Raw genomic sequence first — 24,442 nt, forward strand, 5'->3', positions numbered from 1 at the left:
GGGGATGTGGAAGGCATTCAGGCTTAATTCGGGGAACTGGAGCACAGATCCAATTCCCTAAATCAAGAGCCCCTCACCAACATCAAGGAACCTTCCTTGAGGGGGTAGCGTAGGTATCAATGATACGGCCGTGGACTAGTTTGGCTTTAGTTGGGTAGGAGTGAGTACACAACGGGCAGTGTGAGGGAGTGACCGCAAGCCAGTCCGTGGAGGGGGAGCACTTGTGTCTGTCAAGTCGGTCGGCCTAGGAGTGAGAGAGGGTGAGCTCAGCCTCCCACTGACGTGGGTGAGCCTACAGAGGGCAGCACCTAAAATGCCACGAAATATGAACTAGTCAGAGCAGACGGCTAGGCTGTGTGTTCTGACAGTACAGGCTGTCTACAGAAATTATTTCATACACAAATTTTCACTTGTCCTATATGCCAAGATGAACGTTGCTATTTAAACCAAGATCGCAAGTTCTGCCTATTCGGCACGACATATATATATATATATATATATATATATATATATATATATATATATATATATATATATATATATATATATATATACACACATATATATATACACACACACTGTATAATATAATTTCCGTAGACATATAACTATGGCTTGCATACGACTTTTTTGTAGTCATCGTCCAGTGTTTACTGTGGACGAGAGTTATTGGTAGGTGACAGTTACCTCATTGCCAATATTCATTGTTTTTTCATATTGTGGTTATTTACATTTGCGTATAAATAACCACAACAGGATGGCATGGTATTATCTGCAGCTTTAGTCTCCACGTGACTGCTTCAAAGTGGATGCTTTGGTTGAATAATTAGCTGAATGTGTACGTCTCTGAACAGTATGTAGGGGGGGGGGGTTGTTAAGGTTATTCGCTCTGCTGTCTCTCCATCAAGTACTAAGGTGCTGACCACAGTGTTGTGTTGTCACGAGGATATTCGTCTGCTGCCGATCTGAAGTTTTTTCAAGGTTTTTGTTGCTCCAGCTGTTTAGTATTTAGTTATAATTATTATGATGTTGCTAAAGCTGTTTAGTATTTAGTTATAATTATTATGATGTTGCTAAAGCTGTTTAGTATTTAGTTATAATTATAATAATGTTGCTACAGCTGTTTAGTATTTAGTTATAATTATTATGATGTTGCTAAAGCTGTTTAGTATTTAGTTATAATTATTATGATGTTGCTAAAGCTGTTTAGTATTTAGTTATAATTATAATAATGTTGCTACAGCTGTTTAGTATTTAGTTATAATTATAATAATGTTGCTACAGCTGTTTAGTATTTAGTTATAATTATAATAAAGTTGCTAAAGCTGTTTAGTATTTAGTTATAATTATAATAAAGTTGCTAAAGCTGTTTAGTATTTAGTTATAATTATAATAAAGTTGCTAAAGCTGTTAAATTGGCGGGAATTTTCTTTGTAAAATGCAATAGGTTCGAACTTACGAACCTATAATTATTGTTATATAATTATTGCAGCCTGAACGTAGCAGTTTATTAATATATTATTAATTCTCAGGAATTATTGTGTGTGTGTGTGTGTGTGTGTGTGTGTGTGTGTGTGTGTGTGTGTGTGTGTGTGTGTGTCAATACATATAAATGTATACATGTATTCTTATATACATATAAATAACTATATATACATATAAGTATATAATGTATGTATATACCATTTTTCCCTTAAACCTGAACTACATCGTTTTCTTTATTTTTCTCTTTGCTTTCTCTTTCTCCTTCCTCTTTATCCTCGTCTTTCTCTTTATCTCTTTCTATTTATCTCTAATTATCTTTGTGTGCCTGTCTCTGTGTGTATTTCTCTCATATATATATTTAAGCAGAGATAACTCAACATTTCCCTTCTCTCTGTCAGACTGGACCTGCGTGAGGGTGAGGCTCGGGAGGAGCTGATTGATCCCACCCTCAGAGACCGTCTTAGGGTCGAACCGGGGGGCACTCGCTTGACCCTTGACCCCGCGCGAGGCCCCGACACAGGCACCTACAAGTGTCGGGTCGACTTCAACGACTCCCCGACAGTGTCGGCCATCGTCACCCTCACTGTCTACGGTGAGTATTGGGTGGTTTGAGGAAGATGGGTTGGTGGTGCATGGTGGTGGTCAGTCTTTTCTGTATTAGAACGAAAAATCCGGAGAGTGCATGGAAGTGCGGTGAAAAATATCCAGGGGAAGAAGGGTGTGTGTCCGAGCGTATGGTGGAAAAGATAAACAAGGGAACTGTGTGTGGGTGGGGGGGTGGAGGTATGTGTATGTGGGTGGGTGGGTATGTGTGTGGTGTGGGTATGTAGTCGCCTAGTTGTGGTTGCAGGGGTCGAATCACAGCTCCTGGCCCCAGTAAGTGTGTGTGGGTGGGTATGTATGCGTGTGTAGGGGGCGTCAGTATGAGGAGAGGGAGGGAGAGAGAGAGAGAGAGCGAGTGAGCCAGCTAGAGCTGGCTTCATCCTACAGCAGTTACCAGCCAGTCAGTGTTGTCTACACATAACTATTTCGTCGTCAAAGTTTATTAACTTTATGGCGCTGTGTGGGGTCCCTACGGATTTAGTGTTTCCTCCATCACCAAAATAACAACCGCTCGCATATAACAATATTATCTTCGCTTATCTTGGCTTCCTTCATGTACTGTTGAACCTGACATACTGTTATTGTGTTATCTCAGTATATTATTGTTGCGACTGTTCTGGGAGTGTAAGTGGGAGTTCACAACAGTAGCACCGATAACGGCGTCGTTAACAGGATATCCATCGTAATCCGTTCACTGCTGGACAAAAAAAAAAGTCAAAATAAAAGTTACGTATTTTGTTAAGAGACTGGTATTATATTTTTGTATAGCCTCTGTGTTGCCTTCGTGTTTACTCGCCTATTTAGGTTTGCAGGGGTCAGGTCATAGCTCCTGACCCCGACTATTCGCTGTGTGTGTATGGGGGGATAGGTAAGTTGCTCTGATCCTTGTGAATAGCTTCTAATCCAAGGAATCTGAGGTACATTCCTTTCCTCGGATCATACCTGATGGTCTTCCATTCCCTACACTCTGAATGATCTTCATTGTTCCCCCAAAAATGTAAATATCTGAATTCTCTTCTACATCCGTTGGAAAAATGGCCTCCTAATTACCATGACCATAATAAACTTTCAAAGGGGGAAGTAGAGGGAGATAAGGGGGGAGATAAATGGTTATAAAGTACAGGGAGATGAAAACACATAATTAAGCAAAACAACTATGGGGGAAATTGATAGCCCTAGACCTTTTGTGCTGTAATCAACACATCAGGCACTTGCAGTATTGCGGAAAAGAGGAGGTGCAAGCAGGTACGATCACAGGAAGCGCTGTAGCCTAGCAGAGGCGCTTCCTGTGAGCGTATCTGCATGCACCTCCTCCTTTGTACCGCAACATTTCAAAGTTCCTGATGTGTTGATTGCAACATGAAAGTCCTAGAACTATCATTCAGCTCCCCTCGTAGTTATCTTGTATCGCTTATTTGCGATATTTGCATAATATGTAATGAAATTACCAGTTTGAGAGATGCAGAAATTAGGTTGGAGTGACAAAGGTTCCCGGATCAAAACTTGTCCACCAAAGATGTCTCAAGTGTATGAACTTTCCCTTTCATTCAGAAATTACATTATCGTTATTTATATTAACATTACAGTCTTGGCACTGATGCTGGCACAGCACAGGAGGAGGAAAGCATAAGCTGTCCTGAATGCTGGTAAACTGAATTAGGTTTATCTGTGTAAACAGAGAAATTTGCCTCTTACTCTGATGTAATTCCTAGTGAGGCCAGAGCAAATAAGACACAGTGTAACTGGATTTAAAAGTTACTGCAAAATAACCTGGTTAAAACTACACCCCTTTGCAAAAAAAAAAAATAAAAAAATTCTCTGAACCGTGTTTTCTCAGATGTGCTCTACTGATGTGATCAAACACTTTTTCGGCACCACTTTTAGGACAGTCGATAGTTTGTTGTGGCTGTACCCAATATCTCTGTATTTATTGGAAAAATTAGTCTACATAATTTGTTTGGCTAATGTATTCCACTTGCTTTTAATACCCTATCACTGAAACAGTAAACGCGATGTTTCGCTCTGTAATGCTTTATCAAGTAATGATTTGATGAAGCTCTAAAGAGACCGAAACGTTGTCCCAAAATGTGTTCTGCAGTGATAAACTAACGTAGTTTTACCCCCGTCTCACTGAAACTACGTTTCAACTTGTATCTACATCTCGTTCTGTATCCCACATTCTGGAACTCCTACGGCACCGAGTGTGTCAATGTTTACCTTGTCTGTGTCTCTGGGCATTTTAAATGACGTAATTGTCTCCTAGAGTTCTTCCATAATCTAGTAGCATGAGGCTTCTTCTCTTACATCTTTACATGTTGGTGAGGGGCTCTTGATTTAGGGAATTAGATCTGTGCTCCAGTTCCCCAAATTAAGCCTGAATGCCTTCCACATCCCCCCCCCCAGGCGCTGTATAATCCTCCGGGTTTAGCGCTTCCCCCTTGATTATAATAATAATTTACATGTCAGTTGTCTTCGTGTTTAGAAGCAACCTTGTGCGACCCTCGCAGCTTTCTCGTTTGTCTTTAAACGATGTTGAGATTGAGGTATTGCGATATTTATTTGGTTTGTGTGTGTGTGTGTGGTGGGAAGTTAGTGTGTGGATAGGTGGATATAGTAAACTATCTCCCTTATCCTGTTAGTGTTATACGACCTTTATCCTTTTACCTTTGTACTCACATCTTTGTATCATGTTATCTTTGTACTCGCATCTTTGTATCATGTTATCTTTGTACTCACATCTTTGTATCATGTTATCTTTGTACTCACATCTTTGTATCATGTTATCTTTGTACTCACATCTTTATATCATGTTATCTTTGTACTCACATCTTTGTATCATGTTATCTTTGTACTCGCATCTTTGTATCATGTTATCTTTGTACTCACATCTTTGTATCATGTTATCTTTGTACTCACATCTTTGTATCATGTTATCTTTGTACTCACATCTTTGTATCATGTTATCTTTGTACTCACATCTTTGTATCATGTTATCTTTGTAATCACATCTTTGTATCAAGTTATCTTTGTACTCACATCTTTGTATCATGTTATCTTTGTACTCACATCTTTGTATCATGTTATCTTTATACTCACATCTTTGTATCAAGTTATCTTTGTACTCACATCTTTGTATCATGTTATCTTTGTACTCACATCTTTGTATCATGTTATCTTTGTACTCACATCTTTGTATCATGTTATCTTTGTACTCACATCTTTGTATCATGTTATCTTTGTACTCACATCTTTGTATCATGTTATCTTTATACTCTTTGTACATCTTTGTATCATGTTATCTTTGTACATCTTTGTACATCTTTCGTATCATGTTATCTTTGTACTCTTTGTACTCACATCTTTGTATCATGTTATCTTTGTACTCACATCTTTGTATCATGTTATCTTTGTACTCGCATCTTTGTATCATGTTATCTTTGTACTCGCATCTTTGTATCATGTTATCTTTGTACTCGCATCTTTGTATCATGTTATCTTTGTACTCACATCTTTGTATCATGTTATCTTTGTACTCATATCTTTGTATCATGTTATCTTTGTATCATGTTATCTTTGTATTCGCATCTTTGTATCATGTTATCTTTGTACTCACATCTTTGTATCATGTTATCTTTGTACTCATATCTTTGTATCATGTTATCTTTGTACTCGCATCTTTGTATCATGTTATCTTTGTGTTCACATCTTTGTATCATGTTATCTTTGTACTCATATCTTTGTATCATGTTATCTTTGTACTCACATCTTTGTATCATGTTATCTTTGTACTCATATATTTGTATCATGTTATCTTTGTATCATGTTATCTTTGTACTCGCATCTTTGTATCATGTTATCTTTGTACTCACATCTTTGTATCCTGTTATCTTTGTACTCACATCTTTGTATCCTGTTATCTTTGTACTCACATCTTTGTATCCTGTTATCTATGTACTCGCATCTTTGTATCCTGTTATCTTTGTATCCTGTTAGCTTTGTACTCGCAGCTTTGTATCCTGTTATCTTTGTACTCGCATCTTTGTATCCTGTTATCTTTGTACTCGCATCTTTGTATCCTGTTATCTTTGTACTCGCATCTGTGTATCCTGTTATCTTTATACTTGCATCTTTGTATCCTGTTATCTTTGTACTCACATCTTTGTATCCTGTTATCTTCGTATCTTGTTATCTTTGTACTCGCATCTTTGTATCATGTTATCTTTGTACTCGCATCTTTGTATCATGTTATCTTTGTATTCGCATCTTTATATCATGTTATCTTTGTACTCACATCTTTGTATCATGTTATCTTTGTAATAGCATCTTTGTATCATGTTATCTTTGTACTCACATCTTCGTATCATGTTATCTTTGTACTAGCATCTTTGTATCATGTTATCTTTGTACTAGCATCTTTGTATCATGTTATCTTTGTATCATGTTATCTTTGTACTCACATCTTTGTATCATGTTATCTTTGTACTCATATCTTTGTATCATGTTATCTTTGTATTCGCATCTTTGTATCATGTTATCTTTGTACTCACATCTTTGTATCATGTTATCTTTGTACTCATATCTTTGTATCATGTTATCTTTGTACTCGCATCTTTGTATCATGTTATCTTTGTGTTCACATCTTTGTATCATGTTATCTTTGTACTCATATCTTTGTATCATGTTATCTTTGTACTCACATCTTTGTATCATGTTATCTTTGTACTCATATATTTGTATCATGTTATCTTTATATCATGTTATCTTTGTACTCACATCTTTGTATCATGTTAGCTTTGTACTCGCATTTTTGTATCTTGTTAGCTTTGTACTCGCATCTTTGTATCATGTTATCTTTGTACTCACATTTTTGTATCTTGTTAGCTTTGTACTCGCGTCTTTGTATCCTGTTATCTTTGTACTCGCATCTTTGTATCCTGTTATATTTGTACTCGCATCTTTGTATCCTGTTATCTTTGTACTCGCATCTTTGTATCCTGTTATCTTTGTACTCGCATCTTTGTACTCTGTTAACAGTAGTCGCGAGAGCATTATTGTAAGTTTCACTATTCTGTCAAGTTTCTTAACTTTGTCAACTATTTTGTAGTATTCCCTGGAATCTTATTTTTTTGGTTGGCTGAGAAACACCGCTGCATTAACATTGTTGTTGGTGAATACCCAACCAGCTGCATGTTATAATGTTTAATACTGCAGCTGCATGTTATAATGTTTAATACTGCAGCTGCATGTTATAATGTTTAATACTGCAGCTGCATATTATAATGTTTAATACTGCAGCTGCATGTTATGTTTAATACTGCAGCTGCATATTATAATGTTTAATACTGCAGCTGCATGTTATAATGTTTAATACACCACACTGCAGCTGCATGTTATAATGTTTAATACACCACACTGCAGCTGCATGTTATAATGTTTAATACACCACACTGCAGCTGCATGTTATAATGTTTAATACACCACACTGCAGCTGCATGTTATGTTTAATACACCACACTGCATCTGCATGTTATAATGTTTAATACACCACACTGCATCTGCATGTTATAATGTTCAGTACAGGTCGTGATCCACTGGGAGTCCTGGTCATGGACCGGGCCGCGGGGGCGTTGATCCCAGTAATACCCTCCCGGTAGGCAGCCCGCACTGCAGCTGTGTATGTCACAGCGTGAAGACAATTTGACAATCGTACAGAGTTTTTCCCAAATAATTGTCTTCCACCTCACTGCCAAACGTATAACCTTGATCTTTATACCTTTGATGAGTTCCGAGAGTTTTTCTACTCCCAAAGCCCGGTCTTGGGGCAGGCTCGTAGCGGGCGTTTCTTTTTTCTTGCTTATTTGTGGTTATAGTTTTGTGTAGGCTTATATGACTAGGCATAACTTGTAACACAGTAACTAGTATCTACAAATTTACGGAAGCTTTAAGAAATTGACGATAGATACCTCTTAAGGATATAATACTATGGAGTTGAGAATAGACTGATAGAGGGAGCGACCGGCACACTGTACTTAGTACCAGCAATGTGGGTAGAGAATAAACAATAAAACTATGGTAACATCACATCAGCGTATATAATACCGACAAGTTTAATGAATGAGACACATGTGCAACACATAGGTGTGTCCTTATTTATGAAGGCGTCTTCATAAGATACCCAGGTGTTGCACCAGTCTTATTCATTAATTATATGTTCATTTAGTTATTTTAAACTTTGCAGATGGTGGCCACAGCATAAACTCATTAATGGACATGAGGGCACGGATAATCATACATCATTAACCAAAACAAGCTGGGAACAATCAATTTAATGAACTAAATGAACCAGGCTTTGCTCAAAGGTTATTAAAATGGATGATTATATTTCTGGTATTCATTAAACAAATGGCGGTGAATGTTCGCTCATGGCAACTAATTCAAAATAATGTACACAAACATTGTTTTTCTGGTGGACAGTACGGATGGGTGTATACTAAATGGCAAGGTGTCTTTTCTTGCGCTAAACACACGAAGGATCGAGCCTCCACAGTTCCTTGGGCTGAATGACTCGAAGGGGTTTTGCGCCTCGTACGAGTAAGCCAATAGTGTTAAAACATGTAAATGTTTACTTGAGGAACTGACCATTTACCAAAGCTGAGGGACTGATCACCTCAGAATTACTTCTGTTTTAGGCTTTATGTTCGCTGTTACGCTTTTTACTGCGTAACGTTAAATAAAAGTCCTAGCTCCTAGGGGTAAACCAGTCTAGTCTAGAGGCATTTAAATTACCCCACATAAACCAACCCAGGACCAGTTTGTACCTTCACATGAAGTGTGGAATGAATAGTCATTAACAGGAAGAGAAAAAAAAAGCTTACGTATATAAAAATATATTAATAGTAAATTTACATATACAACATACAACTTACTCTACATACAGAATCACCACACACACCAGTACACCTTCACCCAGTACTCACATTAGCTCACTAGCACACTGCTACTAGGAGTTAAAACAAATATTTATAAATAGAGAGGCTCCATGACCCCCTTCCCCCCAGTCTGCCGGTCTTTTAACCTGCAGAGAAATCACTCCGCTAGTACTCTCCACTATACAGGCCCCTGAACACTAGGGTCTTAAAGCTAAACATGAGATCACCAAAACCAATAAAATCTATGGTATAAACATTCCCTAAACTCACCATCCCTTCTCACAAACCAAACCTGGACGTCTTATTACATCTTGCTTCAGCTGCTGTGCTTCTCGTACTGACTCAAAACACACCTCACCTGTTCCTGTCCTGGCTGCTCTGACCAGGAATAATACGCATCTGGTTTCAGAACAAATCCCGTAAACTGACATTATATATAGCGTTTTTTATGCACATTTTATAATACACTACGTAATATTCGTTCATACTCGACTGGTATCCTGCTGTGCAGGCGAAACGTTTCAGCAATAAAGATAAACATGTGTTTCACATATACATCATAGAATGGGATCTCATGCATGTTAAGCATGTCCAGGTAACTGCAGTATATTATAACTTCTAGGAAAGAGTAAGGAAAACTTGTATAGGATTGGAGGGAAGTCAGACAGCTCTTACACCAACTTACAGTAAGACAGGATTACATTAACTGATTACTATAATAAGATAATTTTAAAAAACCAAGAACGCTAGTTTAAAACAATGGAGACCCAGAATCACATTTGTTTATGAAAGCCATTTTAAATAATCCCATTAAAATTTTACGAAGTGTCCATTTAACAAGTACCAAAAAAAAAATATATATATTCAAAATCAGTGGAAACATTTATTTGCGGGTGGAAACATTAGGACGGGTTTCCTTAAAAGGTACCTGCTGTCCTTGTTCACCTGGCAGTAAGTACCTGGGTGGTCACTTTATACCTGCTGTCCTTGTTCACCTAGCAGTAAGTACCTGGGTGGTCACTTTATACCTGCTGTCCTTGTTCACCTAGCAGTAAGTACCTGGGTGGTCACTATACCTGCTGTCCTTGTTCACCTAGCAGTAAGTACCTGGGTGGTCACTTTATACCTGCTGTCCTTGTTCACCTAGCAGTAAGTACCTGGGTGGTCACCTTATACCTGCTGTCCTTGTTCACCTGGCAGTAAGTACCTGGGTGGTCACCTTATACCTGCTGTCCTTGTTCACCTAGCAGTAAGTACCTGGGTGGTCACCTTATACCTGCTGTCCTTGTTCACCTAGCAGTAAGTACCTGGGTGGTCACCTTATACCTGCTGTCCTTGTTCACCTAGCAGTAAGTACCTGGGTGGTCACTTATACCTGCTGTCCTTGTTCACCTGGCAGTAAGTACCTGGGTGGTCACTTATACCTGCTGTCCTTGTTCACCTGGCAGTAAGTACCTGGGTGGTTATCTTATACCTGCTGTCCTTGTTCACCTGGCAGTAAGTACCTGGGTGGTCACCTTATACCTGCTGTCCTTGTTCACCTGGCAGTAAGTACCTGGGTGGTCACTTATACCTGCTGTCCTTGTTCACCTGGCAGTAAGTACCTGGGTGGTCACTTATACCTGCTGTCCTTGTTCACCTAGCAGTAAGTACCTGGGTGGTCACCTTATACCTGCTGTCCTTGTTCACCTGGCAGTAAGTACCTGGGTGGTCACCTTATACCTGCTGTCCTTGTTCACCTAGCAGTAAGTACCTGGGTGGTCACCTTATACCTGCTGTCCTTGTTCACCTAGCAGTAAGTACCTGGGTGGTCACCTTATACCTGCTGTCCTTGTTCACCTGGCAGTAAGTACCTGGGTGGTCACTTTATACCTGCTGTCCTTGTTCACCTAGCAGTAAGTACCTGGGTGGTCACTTTATACCTGCTGTCCTTGTTCACCTAGCAGTAAGTACCTGGGTGGTCACTATACCTGCTGTCCTTGTTCACCTAGCAGTAAGTACCTGGGTGGTCACTTTATACCTGCTGTCCTTGTTCACCTAGCAGTAAGTACCTGGGTGGTCACCTTATACCTGCTGTCCTTGTTCACCTGGCAGTAAGTACCTGGGTGGTCACCTTATACCTGCTGTCCTTGTTCACCTAGCAGTAAGTACCTGGGTGGTCACCTTATACCTGCTGTCCTTGTTCACCTAGCAGTAAGTACCTGGGTGGTCACCTTATACCTGCTGTCCTTGTTCACCTAGCAGTAAGTACCTGGGTGGTCACTTATACCTGCTGTCCTTGTTCACCTGGCAGTAAGTACCTGGGTGGTCACTTATACCTGCTGTCCTTGTTCACCTGGCAGTAAGTACCTGGGTGGTTATCTTATACCTGCTGTCCTTGTTCACCTGGCAGTAAGTACCTGGGTGGTCACCTTATACCTGCTGTCCTTGTTCACCTGGCAGTAAGTACCTGGGTGGTCACTTATACCTGCTGTCCTTGTTCACCTGGCAGTAAGTACCTGGGTGGTCACTTATACCTGCTGTCCTTGTTCACCTAGCAGTAAGTACCTGGGTGGTCACCTTATACCTGCTGTCCTTGTTCACCTGGCAGTAAGTACCTGGGTGGTCACCTTATACCTGCTGTCCTTGTTCACCTAGCAGTAAGTACCTGGGTGGTCACCTTATACCTGCTGTCCTTGTTCACCTAGCAGTAAGTACCTGGGTGGTCACCTTATACCTGCTGTCCTTGTTCACCTGGCAGTAAGTACCTGGGTGGTCACCTTATACCTGCTGTCCATGTTCACCTAGCAGTAAGTACCTGGGTGGTCACCTTATACCTGCTGTCCTTGTTCACCTGGCAGTAAGTACCTGGGTGGTCACCTTATACCTGCTGTCCTTGTTCACCTGGCAGTAAGTACCTGGGTGGTCACTTATACCTGCTGTCCTTGTTCACCTAGCAGTAAGTACCTGGGTGGTCACTTATACCTGCTGTCCTTGTTCACCTGGCAGTAAGTACATGGGTGGTCACTTATACCTGCTGTCCTTGTTCACCTAGCAGTAAGTACCTGGGTGATCACCTTATACCTGCTGTCCTTGTTCACCTGGCAGTAAGTACCTGGGTGGTCACTTATACCTGCTGTCCTTGTTCACCTAGCAGTAAGTACCTGGGTGGTCACTTATACCTACTGTCCTTGTTCACCTAGCAGTAAGTACCTGGGTGGTCACCTTATACCTGCTGTCCTTGTTCACCTGGCAGTAAGTACCTGGGTGATCACCTTATACCTGCTGTCCTTGTTCACCTGGCAGTAAGTACCTGGGTGGTCACTTATACCTGCTGTCCTTGTTCACCTGGCAGTAAGTACCTGGGTGGTCACTTATACCTGCTGTCCTTGTTCACCTGGCAGTATGTACCTGGGTGGTTATCTTATACCTGCTGTCCTTGTTCACCTGGCAGTAAGTACCTGGGTGGTCACTTATACCTGCTGTCCTTGTTCACCTGGCAGTAAGTACCTGGGTGGTCACTTATACCTGCTGTCCTTGTTCACCTGGCAGTAAGTACCTGGGTGGTCACTTATACCTGCTGTCCTTGTTCACCTGGCAGTATGTACCTGGGTGGTTATCTTATACCTGCTGTCCTTGTTCACCTGGCAGTAAGTACCTGGGTGGTCACTTATACCTGCTGTCCTTGTTCACCTGGCAGTATGTACCTGGGTGGTTATCTTATACCTGCTGTCCTTGTTCACCTGGCAGTAAGTACCTGGGTGGTCACCTTATACCTGCTGTCCTTGTTCACCTGGCAGTAAGTACCTGGGTGGTCACCTTATACCTGCTGTCCTTGTTCACCTGGCAGTAAGTACCTGGGTGGTCACTTATACCTGCTGTCCTTGTTCACCTGGCAGTAAGTACCTGGGTGGTCACTTATACCTGCTGTCCTTGTTCACCTGGCAGTATGTACCTGGGTGGTTATCTTATACCTACTGTCCTTGTTCACCTGGCAGTAAGTACCTGGGTGGTCACCTTATACCTGCTGTCCTTGTTCACCTGGCAGTAAGTACCTGGGTGGTCACCTTATACCTGCTGTCCATGTTCACCTAGCAGTAAGTACCTGGGTGGTCACCTTATACCTGCTGTCCTTGTTCACCTGGCAGTAAGTACCTGGGTGGTCACCTTATACCTGCTGTCCTTGTTCACCTGGCAGTAAGTACCTGGGTGGTCACTTATACCTGCTGTCCTTGTTCACCTAGCAGTAAGTACCTGGGTGGTCACTTATACCTGCTGTCCTTGTTCACCTGGCAGTAAGTACATGGGTGGTCACTTATACCTGCTGTCCTTGTTCACCTAGCAGTAAGTACCTGGGTGATCACCTTATACCTGCTGTCCTTGTTCACCTGGCAGTAAGTACCTGGGTGGTCACTTATACCTGCTGTCCTTGTTCACCTAGCAGTAAGTACCTGGGTGGTCACTTATACCTACTGTCCTTGTTCACCTAGCAGTAAGTACCTGGGTGGTCACCTTATACCTGCTGTCCTTGTTCACCTGGCAGTAAGTACCTGGGTGATCACCTTATACCTGCTGTCCTTGTTCACCTGGCAGTAAGTACCTGGGTGGTCACTTATACCTGCTGTCCTTGTTCACCTGGCAGTAAGTACCTGGGTGGTCACTTATACCTGCTGTCCTTGTTCACCTGGCAGTATGTACCTGGGTGGTTATCTTATACCTGCTGTCCTTGTTCACCTGGCAGTAAGTACCTGGGTGGTCACTTATACCTGCTGTCCTTGTTCACCTGGCAGTAAGTACCTGGGTGGTCACTTATACCTGCTGTCCTTGTTCACCTGGCAGTAAGTACCTGGGTGGTCACTTATACCTGCTGTCCTTGTTCACCTGGCAGTATGTACCTGGGTGGTTATCTTATACCTGCTGTCCTTGTTCACCTGGCAGTAAGTACCTGGGTGGTCACTTATACCTGCTGTCCTTGTTCACCTGGCAGTATGTACCTGGGTGGTTATCTTATACCTGCTGTCCTTGTTCACCTGGCAGTAAGTACCTGGGTGGTCACCTTATACCTGCTGTCCTTGTTCACCTGGCAGTAAGTACCTGGGTGGTCACCTTATACCTGCTGTCCTTGTTCACCTGGCAGTAAGTACCTGGGTGGTCACCTTATACCTGCTGTCCTTGTTCACCTGGCAGTAAGTACCTGGGTGGTCACCTTATACCTGCTGTCCTTGTTCACCTGGCAGTAAGTACCTGGGTGGTCACCTTAAACCTGCTGTCCTTGTTCACCTAGCAGTAAGTACCTGGGTGGTCACCTTAAACCTGCTGTCCTTGTTCACCTGGCAGTAAGTACCTGGGTGGTCACCTTATACCTGCTGTCCTTGTTCACCTGGCAGTAAGTACCTGGGTCACCTTATACCTGCTGTCCTTGTTCACCTGGCAGTAAGTACCTGGGTGGTCACTTTATACCTGCTGTCCTTGTTCACCTAGCAGCAAGTACCTGGGTGGTCACCTTATACCTGCTGTCCTTGTTCACCTAGCAGTAAGTACCTGGGTGGTCACCTTATACCTGCTGTCCTTGTTCACCTAACAGTAAGTACCTGGGTGGTCACCTTATACCTGCTGTCCTTGTTCACCTGGCAGTAAGTACCTGGGTGGTCACCTTATACCTGCTGTCCTTGTTCACCTAACAGTAAGTACCTGGGTGGTCACTTATACCTGCTGTCCTTGTTCACCTGGCAGTAAGTACCTGGGTGGTTATCTTATACCTGCTGTCCTTGTTTACCTAGCAGTAAGTACCTGAGCGGTCACCTTATACCTGCTGTCCTTGTTCACCTAGCAGTAAGTACCTGGGTGGTCACCTTATACCTGCTATCACTCTTCACCTAGCAGTAAGTAGGTACCTGGGTATTAGCCACCTTACACCTGCTGTCACTGTTCACCTAGCAGTAAAATAAATACATGGGCTTTAGTCGACTAGTGCTGTATAATCCTCCGGGTTTAGCGCTTCCCCCTTGATTATAATAATAATAATTTAGTCGACTAGTGTGGGTCACATCCTGGAACAAAATTGACTTAATTTGTCCGAAATGCTCAGCATAACGAGGAACTTTCTATATAGTAACATGTCATTGATGTCAGCTATGCCTGTATTACAACCCAGGAGTCCCAAAGGCCTGTTATCCTGGGTGTAAAGGGAGCAAAATAAACACAGCAGAAAAACTTTTGACTTGTATTATCCTTCACCAATTTAGAACAGAAGTATGTACACTATGTACAATAGGTATTAGTGCACTCCACGGCAAGCAAGGCAGAATAGAAGCCACTAGAGAGCAGACCGTGCTTCAACCAGCTCTAGAATGGGAATGACAAGGGCAGACAGGTGAGTGGTACCCACAACACCTCTGCGATTGCCAAAACCATCTTCTCATTGGCTTGGAGCTGGGTACTGATTGAACGACGGGGCCCCATCGTTAACCCTTAGCACCTGGTTCGGGGAGATAGCCTTTCAATGAGGGTGTGTACATGCGCAGAATAAAGGTTACGTACTCCTTGCATGCCACAGCCTGTGTACCTTGTACTTGTAGAAAGTTATTATTTAAGTATAAATATAATAGTAACATAAAAGGTAAACCAATTAATGGATAAATTAACAAATCTAGAATTGTTTATGAAAACAATCCAATTAACAGGTTTTGGTTGATTTTTTGTATGTTTCTTGGGGAATGAGGGAGGTGGGGGGTAATGTCAGGATCAAGGCCTTAGCGGCAAGTTTTTATAGGTCGGTGGGTAGGAATAGGAGCTTATATGGGGGTCAGTGGGTTACTCTTTTTTCCGGAGAGTTATCGGGGACTGACTGTGGCACGACTGCTACAGTTGGTGCCGGAGAAGGACAGCAAGGAGTTGGTTTCCGGAGGTGAGTGATGAGTACTTGGAGATGATTGTAGTAAGGGAGGTGATGGTGGCTGCTCCAGTGGCGTATGTGAGATAACATGATGTAAGGCCTGTCTGTGTGAGGGCCTTTGTGTGTGTGTGTGTGTGTGTGTGTGTGTGTGTGTTTGTGTGTGTTTTGTTGCGTGTGGTGTGTGTGTGGTGAGTGTCTGTGTGTGAGTCTGTGTGAGACTGTGTGTGTGGTTGGGGTGTTCTGTTATTGAAATGGGGCTTCTGTGAGAGAGGTGGAGATTTCTTTTTGGTAAGATTTTCTTGCTTCTGTGGGTTCGCCAAGGCGTCCTTTCAATACTTTTCAAAGTAGGACCAAACTGAAAATATTTAGGAAATAATGAGCTAAGAATTATTTGTGTAGTAAAAGATGCGGGGTTTTTGTTTTTGTTGCCCCAGAGACTAAATGTTTTGATTCTTATTCTATTTAACAACTGTAGTACGGGCGAGGTGCCTGCGTGCACCAGGCTCATGTATTTCCTGTATTATGTCAACTTTGTCAATGTTAGATGTTCTGTGTAAGGGAGGAGGCATTGTACATTGCCCTATTCAGTATTCCTTCCTGTTTGGAAGTTAATGAGGTAGGAACGTATATACACACGGATTAAGGGTATATTTCACCTGGTCATACTGTGTACCTTGTGGGTGATGGGAGGAGGCACACATCTTAGAAAAAATTTTCTTATAATTTATCATTTATTCTAGAGTATGCAAAGTTCCATATGATGTGTATTTGGGTTATATGGGGTGTGGGGAGTACGATTTAGTCTCCTCGAAAACATTGTCAGGGGGTTTTAGTTTTCGAGAATCTATGTACTTAACATGTTACTATACAAAACAATTGTATGAGAAATGATTTGGTGTATAATTAATGTTTTGTATATAAAGTTTTTATACAAAATATACATAAGTGTAACAGGTTTTGTTTTGTAGTTTTTTTTTTTTGTTAAGGAATGCTCACGTGTAGGTTCTTCTGTGTCATTCCTAGTTAGGCTTGTTTTTTCTCAGTGTTGAGCCTTTTTTTGTTAAGTTTTATGTATAACAACATGTAGATTGTATACTGTGTCCTTAAATAAAAATATATAAAAAAAAATTAACAGATTTTCTGTAATGGACAGACAATATTCATTATGATAAATTTTTCTAGGTTATGAACTATATTCAGTTAGTAAATACAAGAACCCAGGTTGCCAAAAAAATTGTACCAGGCATAAAAAGAGCTACACTTGAGAGCATCGCTTTATGACATGACCCTGGTGGGTTTAGCGCTTAGGTTTGATTATAATGATGCACTACAGTTAACGATTACAAGAAAATCTTTGTTCCGTGGTTAGTTTCTAAGAAAAGCTAACCACTGGAACCCTGGCTAGCAGTTATAGCTTATATATGCGGTTTCAGTCTGGTCCCGAGAAGTTTCTCAATTTTTCCTATATAAAAGTTATCTCAACTTTTGCAAGGAACCGAATAAATGCATTCCAATGGCACATCGGGAGACTTCCTTATCAGTTTTTCCCGACTGCACTTTAATTTCTTAAAGAACTACTCGCGTTAAAGTATTTATTACCTTGAGGGTGATGAGAGGTGATCAGAGTTAAGTGGCACGTAGGTTCCTCAGTCTTCTGATAGCAAGATGAGAGTAAGACACATGTGCAACATCTGGGTATCTTTATTGTAGACGTTTCGCCATCCAGTGGCTTTATCAATACAAATTCCAGGACATAACTTGATAAAGCCACTGGATGGCGAAACGTCTACAATAAAGATACCCAGATGTTGCATATGTGTCTTACTCTCATCTTGTCGGTATTATATACCATTCGTACACTTCTGATAGCAAGTTCAATTTTCCACTATAATCTACCTTGTCCATAATTACTATCACATTTGCTTTGTTTCGTAAGGTGAAGTCCAGGATCTTTCCTAAATTCATGGTGTAACTTAAATCTTTGAGGATAGTTGTGTTGCAGACAGTTGCTGGTGATGTTAGCGGCTTAAGGTGGTGGTGGTAGTATGACTCACGAAATCGTAATGACACGATTGCAAACAACCCATACCACGGGCGGGATTGAACCCGCGGTCAGAGAGTCTCAAAACTCCAGACCGTCGCGTTAGCCACTGGACCAGCTAGCCACAATAAGATTCCTCCAACTAGGTATATTTCTATACCATAGGAAGGTTAGCATAGGCACCACTGTGAATATACCTAGTTGGACGAATCTTATTATGGCTAGCTGGTCCAATGGCTAACGCGACGGTCTGTAGTTTTGAGACTCTCTGACCGCGGGTTCAATCCCGCCCGTGGTGTGGTGGTAGTAGTGGAAGAAGCAATAGTGTTAGTAGTAATAGCAGTAATAGTAAAATGAGCGTCGTCATTACGTTATCCTGAGTGCGGGTTTGTGAACTGTTCCAGCCACTGGACTCTGTATATTCTTAATCGAACATAAATTTACATTCTATAACGCAAAAATTTACTAAATTCGATAATTAAATTGACGTTCAAAGGAAAATCAAACTTTGTAAATTCTTCAGCCAAGAAGTTCGTGCAGGGGCGTCTTAGTAAAGAAGGGAGTATAAGAGGAAGGAGGCCAAGGTATACAGCAGAATCAAGATGAAAAACAAAAACTTTTGTATTTACGTGGAAGTTTTGCTGACTGTGTCACAGGTGCAGTGGCTTTATCAAGTGTGGCTTAAACCCTGCCATGGTGCTTTATCAAGTTTGTTGCTTTAATCCACTGCCATGATGTTTTATCAAGTCTGTGAGTTGGTTCAGTCTCTGCCTTGGGACATACCAAGTGTGTAACACACACAGCCCCTGCCCAGGTACTTACCAAGTGTGTAACACACAAAGCCCCTGCCCAGGTACTTACCAAGTGTGTAACACACACAGCCCCTGCCCAGGTACTTACCAAGTGTGTAACACAAAACCCCTGCCCAGGTACTTACCAAGTGTGTAACACACAAAGCCCCTGCCCAGGTACTTACCAAGTGTGTAACACACAAAACCCCTGCCCAGGTACTTACCAAGTGTGTAACACACAAAGCCCCTGCCCAGGTACTTACCAAGTGTGTAACACACAAAGCCCCTGCCCAGGTACTTACCAAGTGTGTAACACACAAAGCCCCTGCCCAGGTACTTACCAAGTGTGTAACACACAAAGCCCCTGCCCAGGTACTTACCAAGTGTGTAACACACAAAGCCCCTGCCCAGGTACTTACCAAGTGTGTAACACACAAAGCCCCTGCCCAGGTACTTACCAAGTGTGTAACACACAAAGCCCCTGCCCAGGTACTTACCAAGTGTGTAACACACAAAGCCCCTGCCCAGGTACTTACCAAGTGTGTAACACACAAAACCCCTGCCCAGGTACTTACCAAGTGCGTAACACACAAAGCCCCTGCCCAGGTACTTACCAAGTGTGTAACACACAAAACCCCTGCCCAGGTACTTACCAAGTGTGTAACACACAAAGCCCCTGCCCAGGTACTTACCAAGTGTGTAACACACAAAACCCCTGCCCAGGTACTTACCAAGTGTGTAACACACAAAACCCCTGCCCAGGTACTTACCAAGTGTGTAACACACAAAACCCCTGCCCAGGTACTTACCAAGTGTGTAACACACAAAACCCCTGCCCAGGTACTTGCCAAGTGTGTAACACACAAAACCCCTGCCCAGGTACTTACCAAGTGTGTAACACACACAGCCTCTGTCCCGGAACTTATCAAGTGTGTTTGAATAATTCACGGAAGAGGTGGGTATTATGCAGGATACTGCATTGCTATAATAAATTTGTAATGTGGTGTATTTGTAGTGTGGTGAAGCTCCATGAAAATGGTGTTAGTGTTTAAGTGGAGGCGAACTGAACGACAGTGAACGCGTATAAACGAGTGACTGACTGGCTGCTCACACTGGCTAGTCTTAACAGTTACTGGTATAGCATGAACACAGTTTGGAGCTGAGTATATAAGACTATTTTGTTACAGTTCTCAGGCCGTAGGCTGGTTTTGGGTTAATATTTAAGCTCACATGGGCCCTGGTATGGGCCTGGCCCTGTTGTTTGAGTGTGGCCGGTGTGTTCTGTAAGATTCTGAAATAATAGAGCATTTAACAAGACTACGAGAGGGGGTTATGGCAACCAGCTGGTACGTAGCGTAATGGTTAGTTTTTGTAATATGTGAAATATGTGGAAGGCAGGTTGTGTGTTGCATATATTGTTATTGATAATATATGTATATTTTTTTAAAGGTAAGTTTACCTGTCCTATCTGGTAATCAAACCTAAAGTATTGACCCCCTGCTTAACATTTTCTGTAGTTTACGGAGTATAGGGGCTCAGGGTGGCTTCTTTTTATATAACTTTATGCATGTCCTTATACAAGATATTTTTACGCCCCCCCCCATTCTCTCCTCCATATTAATAACGTAACAGTGGAGTTAGAACCCAGGGCAAATGAGTCCTAAATCTCAGGCCACCGCAGCCACACTGGTGTGGGATTAATTTGTAAAAGCCTGCATATGTGGTCACAGTGGTGGCTCATGCTAACCTCCCTATGGTGTATAGAAATATATCTAGTTGGATAAATGTTATTAGAACGAGCTGGTCCAGCGAGTTTTCAAGACTGGCTTGCCAGGGATTTAAACCCCACCCGTTCCCTGATTTTTTGCGATCGTGTTAAGATTTCCTGAGTCAAGCTGTCACGTTGTCATCCCGGTTTGAGACGAGGGAGCGGAGGCGGTATTTAGGAGGGTCATACCTGGAGGAGAGAAAGATGGTACACTGTAACAATGCGGTGGAAGGTCTCTTATATCTGCAGTAATTATATCCTTTGACGACGTTTCTCCTCAAGCACTTGGCTTTTATAATTCTTGAAAAAAGTCTACTGTGCGCGCGAAACGTTGTCAGTAAAGAATAGAATTACAGTGTATTTGTATGTGTTTAGACGCTTATTGTCAGGATGCAGAGCCCCAGTGTGTCAGCCTACAGAGCCCCAGTGTGTCAGCCTACAGAGCCCCAGTGTGTCAGACTACAGAGCCCCAGTGTGTCAGCCTGCGGAGCCCCAGTGTGTCAGCCTACAGAGCCCCAGTGTGTCAGCCTGCGTAGCCCCAGTGTGTCAGCCTACGGAGCCCCAGTGTGTCAGCCTACGGAGCCCCAGTGTGTCAGCCTACAGACAGTCAGCCTACGGAGCCCCAGTGTGTCAGCCTACGGAGCCCCAGTGTGTCAGCCTACGGAGCCCCAGTGTGTCAGCTTACGGAGCCCCTGTGTGTCAGCCTACGGAGCCCCAGTGTGTCAGCCTGCGGAGCCCCAGTGTGTCAGCCTACGGAGCCCCTGTGTGTCAGCCTACGGAGCCCCAGTGTGTCAGCCTACGGAGCCCCAGTGTGTCAGCCTACAGAGCCCCAGTGTGTCAGCCTACGGAGCCCCAGTGTGTCAGCCTACAGAGCCCCAGTGTGTCAGCCTACAGAGCCCCAGTGTGTCAGCCTACAGAGCCCGAGTGTGTCAGCCTACAGAGCCCCAGTGTGTCAGCCTACGGAGCCCCAGTGTGTCAGCCTACGGAGCCCCAGTGTGTCAGCCTAGGGAGCCCCAGTGTGTCAGCCTAGGGAGCCCCAGTGTGTCAGCCTAGGGAGCCCCAGTGTGTCAGCCTAGGGAGCCCCAGTGTGTCAGCCTACGGAGCCCCAGTGTGTCAGCCTACGGAGCCCCAGTGTGTCAGCCTAGGGAGCCCCAGTGTGTCAGCCTAGGGAGCCCCAGTGTGTCAGCCTACGGAGCCCCAGTGTGTCAGCCTACTGAGCCCCAGTGTGTCAGCCTGCGGAGCCCCAGTGTGTCAGCCTACGGAGCCCCAGTGTGTCAGCCTACGGAGCCCCAGTGTGTCAGCCTACGGAGCCCCAGTGTGTCAGCCTACGGAGCCCCAGTGTGTCAGCCTACGGAGCCCCAGTGTGTCAGCCTACGGAGCCCCAGTGTGTCAGCCTACGGAGCCCCAGTGTGTCAGCCTACGGAGCCCCAGTGTCTCAGCCTACGGAGCCCCAGTGTGTCAGCCTACGGAGCCCCAGTGTGTCAGCCTACGGAGCCCCAGTGTGTCAGCCTACGGAGCCCCAGTGTGTCATTTTAATGAACTGAAGGAAAATATTCGTTACTGATGAGTCAGTTATTGTATTTCTTAGTGGTTTGTATGAAGAGTGTTTTGGTACACTAGTTGTACTGGTGCCTAGTACTGGTGCACCAAAGGTTGTACTGGTGCCTAGTACTGGTGCACCAAAGGTTGTACTGGTGCCTAGTACTGGTGCACCAAAGGTTGTACTGGTGCCTAGTACTGGTGCACCAAAGGTTGTACTGGTGCCTAGTACTGGTGCACCAAAGGTTGTACTGGTGCCTAGTACTGGTGCACCAAAGGTTGTACTGGTGCCTAGTACTGGTGCACCAAAGGTTGTACTGGTGCCTAGTACTGGTACACCAAAGATTGTACTGGTGCCTAGTACAGGTGCTCCAAAGGTTGTACTGGTGCCTAGTACTGGTGCACCAAAGGTTGTACTGGTGCCTAGTACTGGTGCACCAAAGGTTGTACTGGTGCCTAGTACTGGTGCACCAAAGGTTGTACTGGTGCCTAGTACTGGTGCACCAAAGGTTGTACTGGTGCCTAGTACTGGTACACCAAAGGTTGTACTGGTGCCTAGTAGTGGTGCACCAAAGGTTGTACTGGTGCCTAGTACTGGTGCACCAAAGGTTGTACTGGTCCCTAGTACTGGTGCACCAAATGTTGTACTGGTGCCTAGTACTGGTGCACCAAAGGTTGTACTGGTGCCTAGTACTGGTGCACCAAAGGTTGTACTGGTGCCTAGTACTGGTACACCAAAGATTGTACTGGTGCCTAGTACAGGTGCTCCAAAGGTTGTACTGGTGCCTAGTACTGGTGCACCAAAGGTTGTACTGGTGCCTAGTACTGGTGCACCAAAGGTTGTACTGGTGCCTAGTACTGGTGCACCAAAGGTTGTACTGGTGCCTAGTACTGGTGCACCAAAGGTTGTACTGGTGCCTAGTACTGGTGCACCAAAGGTTGTACTGGTGCCTAGTACTGGTGCACCAAAGGTTGTACTGGTGCCTAGTACTGGTGCACCAAAGGTACTGGTGCCTAGTACTGGTGCACCAAAGGTTGTACTGGTGCCTAGTACTGGTGCACCAAAGGTTGTACTGGTGCCTAGTACTGGTGCACCAAAGGTTGTACTGGTGCCTAGTGCTGGTGCACCAAAGGTTGTACTGGTGCCTAGTACTGGTGCTCCAAAGGTTGTACTGGTGCCTAGTACTGGTGCACCAAAGGTTGTACTGGTGCCTAGTACTGGTGCTCCAAAGGTTGTACTGGTGCCTAGTACTGGTGCACCAAAGGTTGTACTGGTGCCTAGTACTGGTACACCAAAGGTCGTACTGGTGCCCAGTACTGGTACACCAAAGGTCGTACTGGTGCCTAGTACTGGTGCACCAAAGGTTGTACTGGTGCCTAGTACTGGTGCACCAAAGGTTGCACTGGTGCCTAGTACTGGTACACCAAAGGTTGTACTGGTGCCTAGTACTGGTACACCAAATGTACTGGTACCTAGTACTGATACACTAAATGTTGTACTTGTGCCTAGTACTGGTACACCAAATGTTGTACTGGTGCCTAGTACTGGTACACCAAAGGTTGTATTGGTGCCTAGTACTGGTACACCAAAGGGTGTACTGGTGCCTAGTACTGGTACAGTGTTGTACTGGTGCCTAGTACTGGTACACCAAATGTTGTACTGGTGCCTAGTATTGGTACACCAAATGTACTGGTGCCTAGTACTGGTACACTAAATGTTGTACTGGTACCTATTACTGGTACACTAAATGTTGTACTGGTGCCTAGTACTGGTACACTAAATGTTGTACTGGTGCCTAGTACTGGTACACCAAATATTGTACTGGTGCCTAGTACTGGTACACCAAATGTACTGGTGCCTAGTATTGGTACACCAAATGTACTGGTGCCTAGTATTGGTACACCAAATGTACTGGTGCCTAGTACTGGTACACTAAATGTTGTACTGGTGCCTAGTACTGGTACACTAAATGTTGTACTGGTGCCTAGTACTGGTACACTAAATGTACTGGTGCCTAGTACTGGTACACCAAATGTACTGGTGCCTAGTACTGGTACACCAAATATTGTACTGGTGCCTATTACTGGTACATCAAAGGTTGTACTGGTACACCAAATGTACTGGTGCCTAGTACTGGTACACTAAATGTTGTACTGGTGCCTAGTACTGGTACACCAAATGTACTGGTGCCTAGTACTGGTACACCAAAGGTACTGGTACGCCAAATGTACTGGTGCCTAGTACTGGTACAGCAAATGTTGCACTGGTGCCTAGTACTAGTACACCAAATGCTGTATTGGTGCCTGGTACTGGTACACCAAGGGTGGTGCTGGTGCCTAGTACTGGTACACCAAGGGTGGTGCTGGTGCCTAGTACTGGTACACCAAGGGTGGAATTGGAGCCTAGTACTG

At 43.5% G+C, this 24,442-nt stretch overlaps 1 protein-coding gene across 4 annotated transcripts in view; it reads left to right on the forward strand.

Moving 5' to 3' along the window:
- Window positions 1-24,442, forward strand: part of LOC128702415 (roundabout homolog 3-like) — a 1,608,794-nt gene that overhangs the window by 1,269,524 nt on the left and 314,828 nt on the right. For all 4 annotated transcript variants that reach the window (XM_070102079.1, XM_070102082.1, XM_070102081.1 and 1 more), the window contains exon 4: window positions 1,884-2,077. In XM_070102079.1, coding sequence (XP_069958180.1) covers window positions 1,884-2,077 — 194 coding nt within the window. The remainder of the gene's footprint in view (window positions 1-1,883; window positions 2,078-24,442) is intronic.

The sequence above is a fragment of the Cherax quadricarinatus genome, chromosome 80, assembly GCF_038502225.1.
Source record: "Cherax quadricarinatus isolate ZL_2023a chromosome 80, ASM3850222v1, whole genome shotgun sequence".
Lineage (NCBI taxonomy): Eukaryota > Metazoa > Arthropoda > Malacostraca > Decapoda > Parastacidae > Cherax > Cherax quadricarinatus.